The sequence below is a fragment of the Anas platyrhynchos genome, chromosome 2 (assembly GCF_047663525.1).
Source record: "Anas platyrhynchos isolate ZD024472 breed Pekin duck chromosome 2, IASCAAS_PekinDuck_T2T, whole genome shotgun sequence".
NCBI classification, from domain to species: domain Eukaryota; kingdom Metazoa; phylum Chordata; class Aves; order Anseriformes; family Anatidae; genus Anas; species Anas platyrhynchos.
In genome coordinates, this window is record NC_092588.1 from 114055214 (window position 1) to 114070401 (window position 15188).

The window sequence follows — 15188 nt, forward strand, 5'->3', positions numbered from 1 at the left end:
GCTGTCTGCAGGCACGCTGAGGTGCCAGGTCTGGACGTGAACCCTGTGTGCTTGGGCTCCTGCCAAGGTACACTTTGAGCTCAAGCACTGCAGACAGATCTGCCCACAAAGGAGGCTACCAGCAGCGTCTCCAGCAATAAAAAGGGCCTGAACAAGTCCAAGGACTCAGCTTCCTTCCCCTGTCTAAATGTGGCTTCATTTTTTTTTTTTTTTTTTTCTTTCTTTCTTTCTTTCTTTCTTTCTTTCTTTCTTTTCAGGCCAGAACTGGGCACCTTTCAGGTCCCTTTTACGAATAAAACCCACTTGCCTGTGTCAGCATCCCTCCTCCAGCACCAGCCGCTTGCTCACGTGGCTCCAGCACCCCATCGGGCACTGGCAGAGCTGAGACAAGTGCCCAGCTGTGGACATGGGGGAGGACTCCAACCACGGGACATCTGGATGCAAGCCCAGACTGCAGGACATGCCGAAAACAGCAGACCAAGTCCAGGTGAAGCTTCCCCAAGAGGTTCTCCATGAGAGCTCGCAGCCCACCAGGCTCGGTGTAGGTGGTTGCCTGCCTCTGTGACTTGCTGACCAGCCACAGGTGGTAGCCAGGTCACAAAGTGGGACAGCTAGCCCTGGACATACATCATGTGGATAACACTGAAGTCTGCTGGAAGGAAAAACCTGAGGCAATTTTAGGGCCAAAAGCTACTAAACTGAAGGACAGGCTGAGAAGCTTCAGGTATCACTAACTATCCCACATCAAGAAAACTGTTGCAAGTTATTAAAAAATAAGTGTCCCTCACCGCCTGTGGGATTTATTACAGATGACGCTTAAATCGTGCTGTGGGATTTATTACAGACGATAAATAACTGGCAGCTTTCAATAGCACACAGGAAGGAGAGCCTTAAAAATAGCACATCACCAGCACTTGGGATGCTTCTGTGTGAATAGATTACAGCTACTGATGAGCATAATCAAGTTAAACATTTCCTTGGCTCTGTACCTCCTTCCCATTACATTTCAAACTAGTTTACTAATGGATGTGGGAGGGTGTGCAGGCACAGAGGTGTGCCATCCTCAGCTCGGGTCGGGCCAGATCAGGAAGTTCAGATGCAATGAAATGAATCATTGCCTCTCATAAATGCCAGTCTCACAAACAGCTCGGGTTCTTGCTGTAGGATTTTCCGCACATACCTCAGGAAATCGAGATGCTATTTCTGATGCCAGTCAAGATTTTATCTTCTGTAGGTTTCCTTCCTTTAGGTTGGGTGAGGACTTTTGCTTTATCTGGAGGAACGGAGATAAGTCTTTAATAGATAAGCAAGAAACGTTGATCATTTCATTGGTCATGTTAAAGGATGATTAGTAAGAACTTTTTTTCCCCCTGTATATCACAAATTAAAGAGTGTGTGGTCTGGGGGAACGGTTGAAAAACAGTAGGAGTTCATCCCCAGAACAGGTCAGGGATGGCAAGAGAACTGCCCCATGTAAACCTAATCAGAAGGTGCTAAAAGAAGCAGAGAATCCCATTTCTCACTGAAGCAAAACTGGAATTACTTAGCTGAAGGTACCAACTGAAAATCCTCGTCTTTTGTCTCTCCATCTATGGTAGCATGTGCTGTTGTTTCTTCACTTCATGAGAGAAAAAGAATCCCGGTGGATTTCCAGATCTCTGACAGCCCGTCGGCTGTGACACCGCTGGCTGATTGCCCCAGGTGTATCTGGAGAGTATGGTTATTTCCCTAAGCAGTCATTAGGACTGCCGGATTGCAATCGTTCCTCCTGCTTATCACTACTTCTTGCTGCTTGGTTCCAAACTGTAGATGATGCCCTTGAGGTTGGTACTCTGAACACTTACACCCACCCCATTAATCACCCTGAAACCATTCTGCACTACCTCAGTCTCCAGAGATCGATAATGTAAAGCATCTTTATGGAGGCCTTACACCCAAGAAAATACACCTGACAAGAGGCCCTCTTTTCACTTTCATGGCTTTTTTCTAGCACCACAGCTATCCATCTCTTGACTTAATTTATTTTTAGGGTATTTCCTCCAAGAAGGTGTACTCAATGCAGTTCTGCTTCAGAGAATTGAACCTAGTTCACCCAGCCCTCAGACCCATCCTCTGAAAAACTAAATTGCCTTTATTTTTTAAAGTTCTTTTTAAAATTTCTTACCTACTCACATACAAACCTATCCTGAAATGACATTAAATCATTTTTAGTGTTTTTTTAAAAGGCTTGCACTCCTTGCACAGCTTCAATTTTTTTGATCTCGATCCATTCAGCCACCTTACACCCCAAGATGATTCGTGTTCGTTTCCTGGGGCAGAAAGAACCATTTGCCTGCTTTGACAGCATTTGCTACCATGCAGAAAACAAGAGCTGCCCTTGGGAATACCAGAAGTTGGAAATCAAACAGAGGAATCTCAAGAACTTTTTGGCTGGATTAAAAAATAAATAAATTAAAAAAAAAGTAGGTGCATGGTAGAGGATTGTGCTTTTCTCAAAATCAAGTATGTGGGAAGCATCCAAATTGCAGCTGCCCTGACGTCAGACTGCAGCATAGGTTTGTTGGTTGGCTGTCATGGTCAACACCAGCAAAGCCGAGCTGCCTACATTTAATTCCTGTAGAAGACACTCTTCAGTTTGCAAGCAAAACACAGAAAACAAACGAACGAAAGCAATCAAAGAAAAAGAGTTCATTCCTGCAGATCAGCTGCTTATGGAGAAATTTTCCTTTTTAATATTCGCTTCAGGCATAGCTTGGTAACTAACAGCTGGAGTGGAAAAAAATGGATGATGCCTATTTGAGCAGTATAATAAACTTCCAAGAACAAAAGCAAATAAAAGCAATATTAGAATTTACACTATGGGGAAATAAGTGAAGCTTTAGACATGTCAGACACGATCAGAAGAGGTTCAGATGTCATCTCCATCTTCAAAACACCATGCCTATCTCAACAAAAGGAGAATCGCTGTTGGATAATGCTCCACGTCTCCTCTGGCAGCCCAACAGATGATGTATGTTTATCTAGAGCTCCAAACAAGACCTTTCACTTAACCATTAGCAATACAAATGACAGCAATCACACTAATCTCATACTCACTAAACCGGCAATCAGCAAGATAGCTAATCAAAGTCAGTGTTTCGATTTTGCACTGCACAGCTCTCTATGAGATTTGCCTTACTCCTTTGAAGAGATAACAAGGTCTGTAACTGCGCTAGCATATGGCCATCTTGTTTACGGAGGCTGAAATGGAGAGCATATGTGCTTGTTGAAATGGTTTCTAACCAAAGACTGAAGGGAATATCAGAGATTCAATAGTCTAGCTAAGTCAACTTCCAAGGATTCACCAGAAAAAAAGAGCATCAGCCTTGCTCCACCCTTTGCTTGTCAGTTTAGAAATAGTAACAGATCTTGTTAGAATTAGTTTCATTACAAAGCAAAACACAGTATTCACCCAGACAAGCCATCGTGTTGGTGTCAACATAATTGCCATGAGGAAACACAAACCAGGAAGATCTTTGGTACATCCCTATTAAGAACACAACATTTTTGTGACTATACAAAGAACAAAATCTCTTCTGAATTTAACAGACCTTATGTGTGGAGCATGTCATCCCACAAAGCCTTGCTGTCATACTACATCAATAGTATCACACTACAGGCACTGGACTTTATTCCAAACCAAACTTGCTAAAACAGTGGGGAGAAATAGCCAACAGACTACAAATTTACAGCAGATTTGATTGTGGAATCACTACAATAGCCATCTTAACAACTTAGCCTGTTCAAGAAAGAGTGAGGAAAAATGATCCATTTCAGCTCAAGCAGCTCCCAAGACAAGTACAGTTATATGCCAGTTTCTCTGACATGCACCTGGTCCCAGCCCTGCCACTGAAACACTTTTTTACAGCTGTTTGATGGGTGTGGCTCTGGGCACGAATCTGATATTTACATCTCTGCATTTCCAGCAAGATCCTTTATTGATCTGGCAGTACTTTCTACAAATATTTAAAATATATATAAGACATTCATGATAAAAAAAGCAAACACAAAACCAACAGCAACAATAACAGAAAAACTCCTTAAATATGAGATGTTTGAAAACATACTGGTTTTATTTGGAGAAATATACAACATACATATGAACAGAGAAAGACGAACAAGTAAAACGCAGTATTAAGAGGATGCCAGATAAATTCAAGGCAGAGGATTACAAATAAAAGACTCTGAGAGAGGTAAACTGTTTTCTGGTGAGGTTACAAATAAGGAGGTGACAATATCTAAAGTAATGTATTTCCTGAGAAAGCTGCTCCATTAGCAACTTCCTCGTGCTTTTTCAGATGTTCATCTTAACATTGAGAACATTGGAACAATCAGAACTGGTATTCCAACATTCACATTTGTTTCAAATAATTTAAAGGGAAAGATCATAGCTCCAATAAGTGGTTTTATCTGAAAGGGTCTAGTGCTTCCCCTGAAAGCATATTTACCTCACCCAATGAGTACCGTCTAGCCAAATGTTACTGGTCACATTTTGTTAAGGGCTCAGCTATTCAGTGTGAAATAATGCTATGGAATCAGCATGTTTCTTTCTTTTTTTCCCTACTGTTTACTGTTACTGATACAATTTTCACATATAATGCCGCTGCATGGCTATGTGAACTATACAAACATAACTCGAGTTTTCACCTCAGGGACAACAATATAAAAACCCTGGTGCTTATTTTTATTTTTCTTTTCTTAACAAAAATAAACTCCTTTCTTTGTAAAGAATTGTCTCAGTTCTTCAATAAGTTGCTGTTTGCTATTTCTCAAGGAATGTCAATGGTTAATTAAAAACATGACTACATAAGCTAATAGCTATAAATTGCAAATCTGTAAGGAAGTAAGGTAGAGGTTTCAGCATCCTTTTTAGTATCAATAGGAAGTTATGTTAAGCACTAGAAACATAGAATAAACCATTCAAAACAAAAATTGTTAAAAAATAACGCCAGTCTATATCTTCTTTCTATGGCAGCTTTTGATAGATCAGATATTTCTGGTATCTCAGTCTTCTGGCTCATATCTGAGGATGAAAAAATAAATAACAGAACAGAAAATAGTCAAGAAACATTTTACCTCTAGAGAACATACAAAACCCAAGTAATGAATTACTCCCATTAGCGATGCATTCCTGTCAAGGTGCACCACATGACTCAGGGCACAGACAAACGCGTATACTTTCCAGACTACCTTCTCCTTTTAATATTGGCCAGTTTACCAAATAGTAGAATGAGAGAATGAACTGGAATGTACCCACAAATCCCAAAATACAGGCAGAAGTTTCAAGTTCCACCTCTGTCCTCCTCCAGGCATCAACACTGTCAAAGCTCACTTGCCACTTGCAGAATGACCCTATCTGGGTCTTCTACCCAATACAAGGGACAGGTGTATCCTGATTTATCCAATATGAGCCTAACCATGCTTACATACTATGCACTTCCCATTCCCGTAAGGAAGTGTGGAAGAAAAAAGGTAAAGCTGGTACATCTCCCTTCTGTATCTCTGTGTCTAGGTTCTGGGGGCTTTCCTACTGCACTCGCTGATGTTTTGTATCCCCTCCTTACTACATTACTTGTAGGCGATAGCTAAGATTGCAGGCACAGTTCAGTCCCACTCACCTTACATCCATTAAAAGGACTGGCTTGTCAAAAATCAGGGAACAGCCTACTAGAAATTCTTTTTAAGGGGAAATTTACAGTCTGCTTTAGAGACAGAACAACAACAAAAAATAGGAACAGAATACGGATCCTGTTTGGACAGATAGAACAGCACCACTTACTTGGAAAGCCTTCGACGTAGATCCTTTATCTGTTCATTCTTCTTAGTAAGAATTTCTTTCATGTTGCGGTAAGCAGCTGTTTGCTGAAATTTCTTCTCTAACTCCTACGTGATAATAACACCAACATATTATTTGAATATTAATGAAAACCATGCTAATACACTTCTTAAAATATGACCTTTTTTCCCCCTCAAGTTTCAGAATAGCAGTTCTATACCTTATTCAAATTTAGATGAAATCAGCTAGTAGATTCAGATGATATTACTGGGACAGACAGAACAATACAAGCTTCATTTTCTATGGAAAGCAGGCTAAAATCTTCTGAAGACAGGGAACACCATCTTCATTCAGAAATGACTATGCGGACAAAGAGGCAATTTTAAAATATTCATTTCATTGCAACCACACAGTTAGTTGTGGCTTTGCTATTCTACATGTAACATGTTTTCCAAAGAAATAACAAAAATACACTAGCACCAGTGTGACCCAGTAAACGCTGTATCTTATACCATGTGCTTTTTAATTTACTAATCAGGTAAAAAGTGAGTAAGGAGCTCATCTTTACATTACAATGAAATGCCAACCTTCTCAGCTGTGGATAGCTGATCCTGAAGCTTAAGCAAGTCATGCTTTGTCGTCACCAAGTTCTCTTCCAGGGATTTTTGGTTTGCAGTAGAATCGTTCAAAGTCTTCTCTAACTGGCATTTCAAAGCTGCCACTCTGTTCTCGAGTTCAGTGATATCCTTGTTTACATTTGTCTTCAAAAGAAGAAATATTTAAAATATGTTAAATGCAAGAGAAGAAATATTAAAAATGCCAAAAGCAGAATTCCACATAAAATAGGTACATCTTAATTTTTATGATGTTTACTCTTTTCCTGTAAAGCCTAAACTAGAAGCGCTTTAATTAACAAAGTTATTTACCAAAGTGAGTGAACTAATGAAGTTAGTTAAAGCACTAGAGAATTTCTAACTTAACAAATGTTAATAAATGCATTTTAAAGATAGTTCCTCTGCCCTGTTGAGATTTCATGATCTCATTTTACTTCTATAGGCGTTAAGCAAAACCACATGATGAAGCACATCGCATGAAGGTCTTCAGCATACAGAAAGTTACATAGTAAGATTAAAACAGCATCTTTAAGGTGTTTTTAAAGTGGGTAACATATCACAGCTGTTTTAAAAGCCATTAGGGTAATGCTTTGTAGGAATGGATGAAAATGTTAAGGATCATATTATTAATCAGGTACCAATACTGTACTGTTCTCGGATGAAATACAAGAAGAGCCTCCACAGTTGCTTGTGAAGCAACTTTACTTTTTCCTTGTGAGGTGAAACAACCCAAACTCTTCTAGCAATCGGTCCTGGGTCACAAAACATTATATTCATGTAATTATTCTATGGATTTCCATTTAAAAAAACCCTCTCTCAGGAATAAAAACTGAACTTCAAACTCTCAAAAGTCTAATGACTCAGGATGAGGCTGAACCACTGGCACCTTAAAAAGCACAAAACTTGAGAATGAAACAAGCTCTGCTCCTTTGTCTATGCTGAGTATATTAGTATGTATAGCATAGATCCCTATCTATTCTTACTGTAACACTGAAAATATTGCACAAAAATTCTAAATCCTCATGCTAGACTGACCCAACAGAGCAGTTGCTCCCCAAGTGTGGTTCACACTTGGTCTGTGAAATCATATTAATCTATTAAAAAATAGAAAATAAATTAAACAAAGTCTGCTGAGCTAACAGCTAGTCCTCAAAAATGTGGTTTGGTACTCATGACATGTTTGCCTAAAGAGTTTGAGAATTACCGCTTAATGTACAACTGGGTTCTTATGATTTTATTGACACCCATCTTGTAAAAATATGAAGAGAAACCACATAAAATTGAGCATGTTCTTCAAAAAACTAATACATTCATTGATTAAATACAGTTGTATATATCTATGCTGTATCTACTAGCTAGTTTCAACCACATATACATGCCCAGGGAGAGACAAAGCGCTGGAGAAGAAGGTGACAGATCATAGAGAGAGCAAGTTAGAACATGAAAGCTGTAGATAACTCAGTCACCACCCTGACATTCAGGCCAATTCATATTTAACCAGAAAAGTAGGATGAGATTTGCTTCCAATCTTTTAAAACTACAAGCATGATTATCCAGGACTTAATAAAACCCTCTAATATTAAACCTTTCATAATTTAAGGATTAACAAAACAGATAAAATATTTGTCTGAATGACAAATCAAGTTCCCTATTAAATACTGTTATTGAATACAGATTTTGGAAGTTACTAGATACAATTCAAACATACTAAGAAAGCCAAGTACATACCATAAACCAATTAGAAAGCAAAATGAAAAGAAAGCAGGATTAAAATACGAAAATTAAAGTGAAAAATTTTATGATACTGAACTTAGCTTCAAGTCTGTAAATATGGCAGGAATTAAAAAAAATATTCTCAAAACAATGACATTACAGTGTCTGGCTTGTCTATATCCAGTTAAGTGTGACAAATGTTTGAAATAATTAGTGTTTTCTTTTGCCCCACAAACAAACAAGCAAATAACCAGATTAAATAGGAAGAAAAACAAACAAAAAAAGTATTTGTTAATGCAAACGTTGCTCTTAAGAATATGAACTCTGGAATACTATTCTCTGACAGTATCTGGAATACTATTTCTGATAATAACTTACCATGGTCTATGTGACATGAAATATATGTCATAAAATAAGCTAACATACTGGATTATCTGCTAATTGACAGACCAGCAGGAACAAGACAATGTCAGCAGGAACGTGACAACACTAACCAAGTTTTATATCTGCCATAAAAGAAACATGGCATACAGACCTACTTTTCAGATGTACTGGCAACAGTTGTGTTTAACACAGGGAGCGGGGTGGAAATTACAGAATCATTTAGGTTGGAAAAAACATCTAAAATCTAGCCCAAACTTTAACCCAACACTGCGAAATCCACCATTAAACCATGTCCCGAAGGTCTACTTCTACATGTTTTTGGGTACCTGCTGGGATGCTGACTCAACTACTTCCCCTATTCCAATACTTCATAACCTTTTCAGTGAAGACATTTTTCCTAATAACCAACCTAAAACTCCCCTGCCACAACTTAAGGCCATTTCCTCTTGTCTTACCACTTGGTGCTGGGGAGAAGCGCCTGAACACCTCGCTATAGCCTCCTTTAAGGTAAGAGAGCAATAAGGTTTTCCTGAGCCTCCCCTTCTCCAGACTAAACAATCCCAGCTCACTCAGCCACTCCTCCTAGGACGTGTTCTCTAGACCCCTCACCAGCTTTACTGCCCTTCTTTGGACATGCTCCAGCACCTCAGTATCCTTGTAGTGAGAGGCCCAAATCTCAGTTATATTTACCTTTTGATCTCCCTGGATCATCTGTAAATCCTTCAGTGACTTCTCCAGTTTGGACTTCTCATCTAATGCAGCTGTAGCCTGTGATACATTGAAAAATAAATATATTTTAATTGAAAACTTTGAAAAATTAAAAATAATAGCCATGGAACTCTTATTTTGATTTCTTTAATATGTAAACAGCATTAAGTACCCCGACTTACAGAAAATTTACCTGTGTTTCTATTGTCCTCAGTCTGGTCTTCAGCTTTTCATTTTCTTCTTGAAGACAAGCAACCGCCTTTGAGCAAATAAAAAAGAAAGTTTGTGAACAGGCTTGTGCTAGTTTGAATTTTCCAAATATTTCCTAGGCTATTTTCTTCCTTGAAAACAAGCAGGCTTGTAAATGCTCATAAAAATGACCTTGCTGATAAGGACTCCTGATTACCTCCTTAAAGCCTATCTTGCAAATTATTGGGTTTTCTGCCTCAGTCAGCAAGAAATTTAAGTCTCCAGTTCTACTGTAATCTACAGAACCTCTCATTTAAATTTAGCACGTGTTTTACTGAATTGGGATTAGCCAGTTCAGCATATTTTGAGTATCAAGATCCTCAATAAACCAAATTGCATGTTCAGAGATGAAAATCTCATTGCTGCTTCTTGCTTGTATTTTCAATCAACAGGCAGCTAAGAATTTATTTATGGTTCCTGTTTCAGAGAGACAAATACCAGGTTACCTCAGATGATATTCTGTGTCACATGAAATCACAGAATTGTAGAATCATTATGGCTGAAAAAGACATCCAAGATCATCTGGTCCAACCATCTCCCTACAACCAACATCACCCACTAAGCCATGTCCCTAAGCGTGGTGTTATACATGTATAAAATAAGTGTGTTTTATCAGTCAGAATAAATTCACTGCACTTTTTGGAAAAAAAAAAATCATCGGATGTATGTGCTCTACAAAAACCTGTTGTGTGACAGATTTTTAATTTATTTTTGAAGAATAACTACACTGAGTTATAACACACATTTAAGATGAATGTTTTAACTATTTTACAAGGAAACAACAATTTGATTGAGACATTGTACTTGACAGATCATTTGGAAATGCAGGTTAGAAGACAGAAAACACAACTCCTCACAAGATTTCTGGATTCCCCATATATTAAAAGTGTATTGTAAGAAATGTAAGGCATTTTAAAAAGAGCTTGATTGTACTAAATGAGTTTAATACATAATAAAAGCAATTGAAAACATTAGTATAAGAAAGTTTCTTATTATTCGGAAATTATTTAACAAGTGGGAAATCAGACATTTACAAAATTATTACTTTCCAAATTCTTTAAGTGTCTATTATTTTAGGAGGAATTTAAGCTATTAACAACAACAATAACAAAAAAGACTGCATGTAACAGGATTGACTTCCAGTGACAAAGAGCACGTCCGAAAACCTAACAGCCAGATACAAATTTTAATTTATTTCTTTGCTGGAAAGCCAGCCTCATAAAACAAATTATTTACTGGTTTCTACTAATTAAACTCAATCATGGAAAAATAAATAATTATAAAATGTCTTTGCAAAGGGAAGTTCAATATTGCAATATATGTGAAAGGTTGTAATTACACAATAAATAGATGATGCTTTACAAAATTAATTTATTACCATTTTGCTTTACATTCTGTGGTATGTTACATTGACATTAAAATAGTGACAGGGACATTACAGACACACCACTGTAGAGTATGTCCAGAGTATTTCCAGTTCAGTTGAATAAGCAGAACAGTCATCAACTACAACTGCGTCAAGGGACAAATCCTTACCTTGTTTAGCAGCTCTGACCCACCTTCATTTATTGGAGCCAGTTTTGGTTTAATGAGATCTGCACTGGGCTAAAGAAATAATAAATGTTAAAAAATTACATTACACAGAATTCTAGGAGAAACAAAAGTACTCATTTAGTCTGTAAAATAACAAATAGTCAACACAAACAAATGTCTGTCTAGTTAATTTTTTATTGATACCTTGGCTCCTAAATTACAGACACCACTTCCAGCTAAACAAAAATACTACATAGAGTCAGAAAAGGATTGTGAACTTGAGTTTAGAGAAGACTATCCATGCTGCAATAACCAAAAGAGTAAAAAGTTAAGAAAAAAACCCTAAATATTTAAATGTTTGTAAGAGTCAAAAATATAAACAGAGGTCAAAATAATTTTAATTCTTACTTTAAATGTTCAAATACGTATTAACTAAATATGTATTTATGCTACAAAACAAATAAGATGCATTGCTAACCACACAAGGTAAGTCAGAGCCACACCCAAGATGAAGCACTAAAATATTTCAAACATCTGTCATGACATCACTTGGCATTTAATTATAATAGTTTAAAATAAAAGTCTACCTTTTTGTTTGAAGAAGTAAACTCTGACTTTTCAAATTCAGCAACCTGTTCCAAAAGTTCTCTTGAAAACAAAAAACAAAAAAGAGGCATTTATTTAGTAAATGAACTGTGCTATGAAACACATTTTACCAGGCTGATGCTCATTAGTGCTTATCAGATTCCCCTTAGAAGTACAAGATGAAATCCCAAGCAAATGCAATAAATGCTACAGATAACGTCATGCAATAGTAGGGAAGATGCATTAAAACTGCAAGACTTGGCATCCTTGATTTAAATATAACCTGCTTAGACAACACATGCTTTTTAGTCAAATCCCACTAGCTGCTTATAATCGATGAATTAATCAAATAGGAACATTATCAATAAAAGCATCTTCCTGATAAATTTGAAAGCATCGTGTATCTCACAAATTTATAGATAAGAAGTCTTGAAATTAACCTCTCATTGATAAAATAGGGAAAGAGCAGGTTTCTATGGTTAGGAAAAGAATGCAAATAATCAACATTTGGGAGTTTTCTTATTACTGAAAGACATTTTATTTAGCCCAATATAGTTACCGATTCTCCAGTTCAGAGATGTCTGTCTGTAACTTAAGGTACCATTTCTCAGCCTGTGCAAAGAGCTGGCGCAGAAGCAAAACATTGGTGTAAGTTGTATTTATGAGCTCGGACTCCACTTCGCTGTGTACAACAGTCTGCAGCCCATCCAGCATGTCTGTCACCTCATCAACTGTGAAGGTCTCCTCAACAAGTCTAAACAGAGAAGTCAAGGTGAGTCATATATGATCAAAATAACAATTTTGTGATGTTGTGAGACCCTACTACACTTGTTATCACTTGTATATAATGCAATGTCCTCCTGAAAACATCCCCTGTCAGTAGTTATTAAACAAGTGACATTAGTAAATGGTTGTTGCATTTAAATTTTATCTTGTTATCATTAAAAATCATGAATACTACTTCCACTATAGTCATGCATCAAATTTACACATCAGAAATAAGATATAAAGAAATGTCACTCTGTCTATCTCTGTTAATTCCCCAGAATCCAAACAACTCAATATTAAAAAGAACTGACTTGTGACGTTTGGAAAAATTGGGTCTTTCTTCCTCTGTACGAATACACAAATGTAAACTGTGCAAAGTCACCTATAAAGCATTTAACCCTGCAGTTGTTTCCAACATATCCTGCTCTGTTCTTGCTCCTTCGACCTTGTGATGTGGAATCCAGAGCCCCTTTGTGGTACCTGCTGTCCTTAAGGTCCTGAAAGCAGGAGTCCACTGTTTTGAGGCACAGGCCACGCTTGAAACGCGCGAAGCGCATATAGCTGATGGCTTCATTCTGGTGGTGCTCACTGAGGCCCAGCTCTGCCTGCAGACACAAGGACACGGGATACAAGCACACAGGTAAGGGTGTTGAAAAGGATATGGGATATAAGCATACAGGTAAGGGTGTTGAAAAGGACACGGGATATAAGCACACAGGTAAGGGCACTGAAGCCTTGATTTTGTGGCTAGCGCTGAGTCTTATCACGCAAGTTCGATACAATTTAACAATTTCAGCAACCCCTTCAGCTTACTGCGTTACGCATGTTGTACTTTATTCTTGTTTCAATACATGCATAGCGATAAACAGACAAATAAGTAAAAATGACCACAAGTTTTGCCAAGAGTTACCTCCCAAATACTTCCTGCGCTCGCTTTCAAAGGATTATTGTACCGTTATTGTATTGGTTATGTTAAATAATAGCTACATTTCCCTGTGTGCCCCCGACACACGGCGGGCCGGGCCCCGCTACTCACCATGGCGACGCCTTGGGCGCTGCGGGGCGGCCGTTGGGCGGGCCGGGCTGCCTGCCCGTTGCCATGGCAACAGAGCCCGGCCGGCGCCCGCGCCGCGCTCCTATTGGCTGCGGTGCGTTGACGTCACTCTCGGCGCCCGCTTCTCCTCCCTGCCCCTGCGCTGCGCAGCCGCGTGCGGCCGTTTCCCCGGGCAACCGCCCGGCCGGCCCGGCGCCATCTTGGTGCGCCCTGAGGGGGGCGCTCCGCAGGAGGAGGGGGGGGCGGGTGTTCCTTGTGGTGCTGTTTTATTGTTTTGTGTTTTTTAATGCCATCTGGAAATAAAAAAAAAATAAATAAAAAAGTTCTGGCTTTGGAGTTGTTGGCTTCTCTCTGTTTCAGAATAGCGCCCAGCCCGCTCGCTAATGAGCACAGGAGAGGTTAAGCACGCAAATGGCGTTGTGCGTGCCCTCTGCTGTGTCAGGTGCCCTGAAGATGTGAGAAATGCTGCCCGAAATTTGGGTCTGAAATACCGAGATCAGTAGCAGTGAGCAGGAATACCGTTCTACATCTACGCTTCTGGCACCACTCTGTCCCTTGGTTAAGTCGGTCATGCCCTAAATTCGGCTCAGCCAGCAGCTGCACGGTCCTGCTGCCGTGGTAGGGGACGTACAAACATTATCCCTCACCGCAAACCTCTTCCACATCACAAGTTTCCTGGGGGACCCTGCTGGCAGAGCCATGCCCAAGTCACCCCGTGGTCCACGGTCCCGATGTGACCCTGCCTGCATTGGGGAACAGGGGGCTCTGCTCCCTGGTTGGCACCTACCCAAAGCACAGCCGTTTCTGTTGCCCCATTAGTAATATGGTCTGTAAAAATGCCTGTCCTAGAGGACGCTTTTAATCCCAGTTAAATCATACGGCTAAGGAAAGCCAAGCCATCAGGCTACAGGAGACTGTAGCTAGAAAGAAGGTTTTCACCTGTTGCCAGGTTTCTCTCCTGGCTGCAGAAGACAGATTTTGCCGTGCACCAGTGTGTCCTGCTTGTCCTCTGTCTCCTAACTTGCTTTGCTGACTGCCACATCACCTGCTTGTATGAGCATCTGAGGGACAGAAATCCTGGTGTTTGGGTGGAGATGAGCAAACCGAATGGGAGGTTATAACAAAAAAGTTAAGTGGGCATGAATTTGTAAGCATCCCAGCTGGTAAATGGTTCTAAGTGCCCCGTTCTGCACTGTCATTTTTGCATTCAGTGTTACTGCATGGCATGTTGCAAATTTCGTTTTGTTTGGCTCATGTTGCTGAAGTAATCCCGCTGAAAATTAATTCATTTGATTCTCTACCTAGGTAACACTGATACCACTCCAATGTGACACAAACCGAGATCCAGTCATCTGCTGAAGTCTCTTCTTACAGAGCCACAGTAAATTCTTGCCTTGAACAAGATTATTAGATCTTAAATATAAATTAATAGCTCTTATACGAAAGGACCTGAAACTGTTAAGGAACTTTGTTTATAATGTTGTGGTGTTGGACAGATGTATACGTGATGGTTAGCACTCACTAAAACTGAAACCTGGACACTCCTTAGTTTAGTTTTGCTTGTGCTCCACGACGCAAACAAACAAAGCCAAAGCAGCAAACAGAAATCACAATGATAATTATCTTTAAAACCAGATAAAAGATACAATGATGAAATTATTCTTTTTTCCCCCAGCAACAATAATATGTATGTGGATTCAGATATAAAGACTTTGAAACATTTTAGAAAACATGAAAGGATCAGTCTTATTCATATGCAGGCTTT

The 15188-nt window shown here is 39.2% G+C and overlaps 1 protein-coding gene across 2 annotated transcripts; it reads right to left on the reverse strand.

The window, feature by feature from the left end:
• Positions 1-4091: 4091 nt before the first annotated feature.
• LZTFL1 (leucine zipper transcription factor like 1) lies at positions 4092-13563 on the reverse strand. 2 transcript variants are annotated; one of them, XM_027450171.3, is made up of 10 exons: positions 13406-13563; positions 12850-12974; positions 12161-12355; positions 11604-11664; positions 11020-11088; positions 9428-9493; positions 9217-9294; positions 6403-6576; positions 5819-5922; positions 4092-5062 (listed from the first exon to the last, which is right to left on the reverse strand). In XM_027450171.3, the coding sequence occupies exons 1-10, from the start codon at positions 13406-13408 to the stop codon at positions 5044-5046; spliced, it is 894 nt and encodes a 297-aa protein (XP_027305972.2). In that variant the 5' UTR covers positions 13409-13563; the 3' UTR covers positions 4092-5043. The 2 variants fall into 2 exon arrangements, with proteins under 2 accessions (XP_027305972.2, XP_005016713.3); XM_005016656.6 differs by lacking the exon at positions 13406-13563 and adding an exon at positions 13280-13401.
• Positions 13564-15188: the final 1625 nt, after the last annotated feature.

Excerpts from the sequence above, each read along its gene's own strand:
- LZTFL1 (XM_027450171.3), bottom strand. Across the intron at positions 9,295-9,427 it reads TGAGGACAATAGAAACACAG|GCTACAGCTGCATTAGATGA; the intron begins GTAAATTTTCTG and ends AATGTATCACAG. Across the intron at positions 5,923-6,402 it reads AGCTATCCACAGCTGAGAAG|GAGTTAGAGAAGAAATTTCA; the intron begins GTTGGCATTTCA and ends ATTATCACGTAG.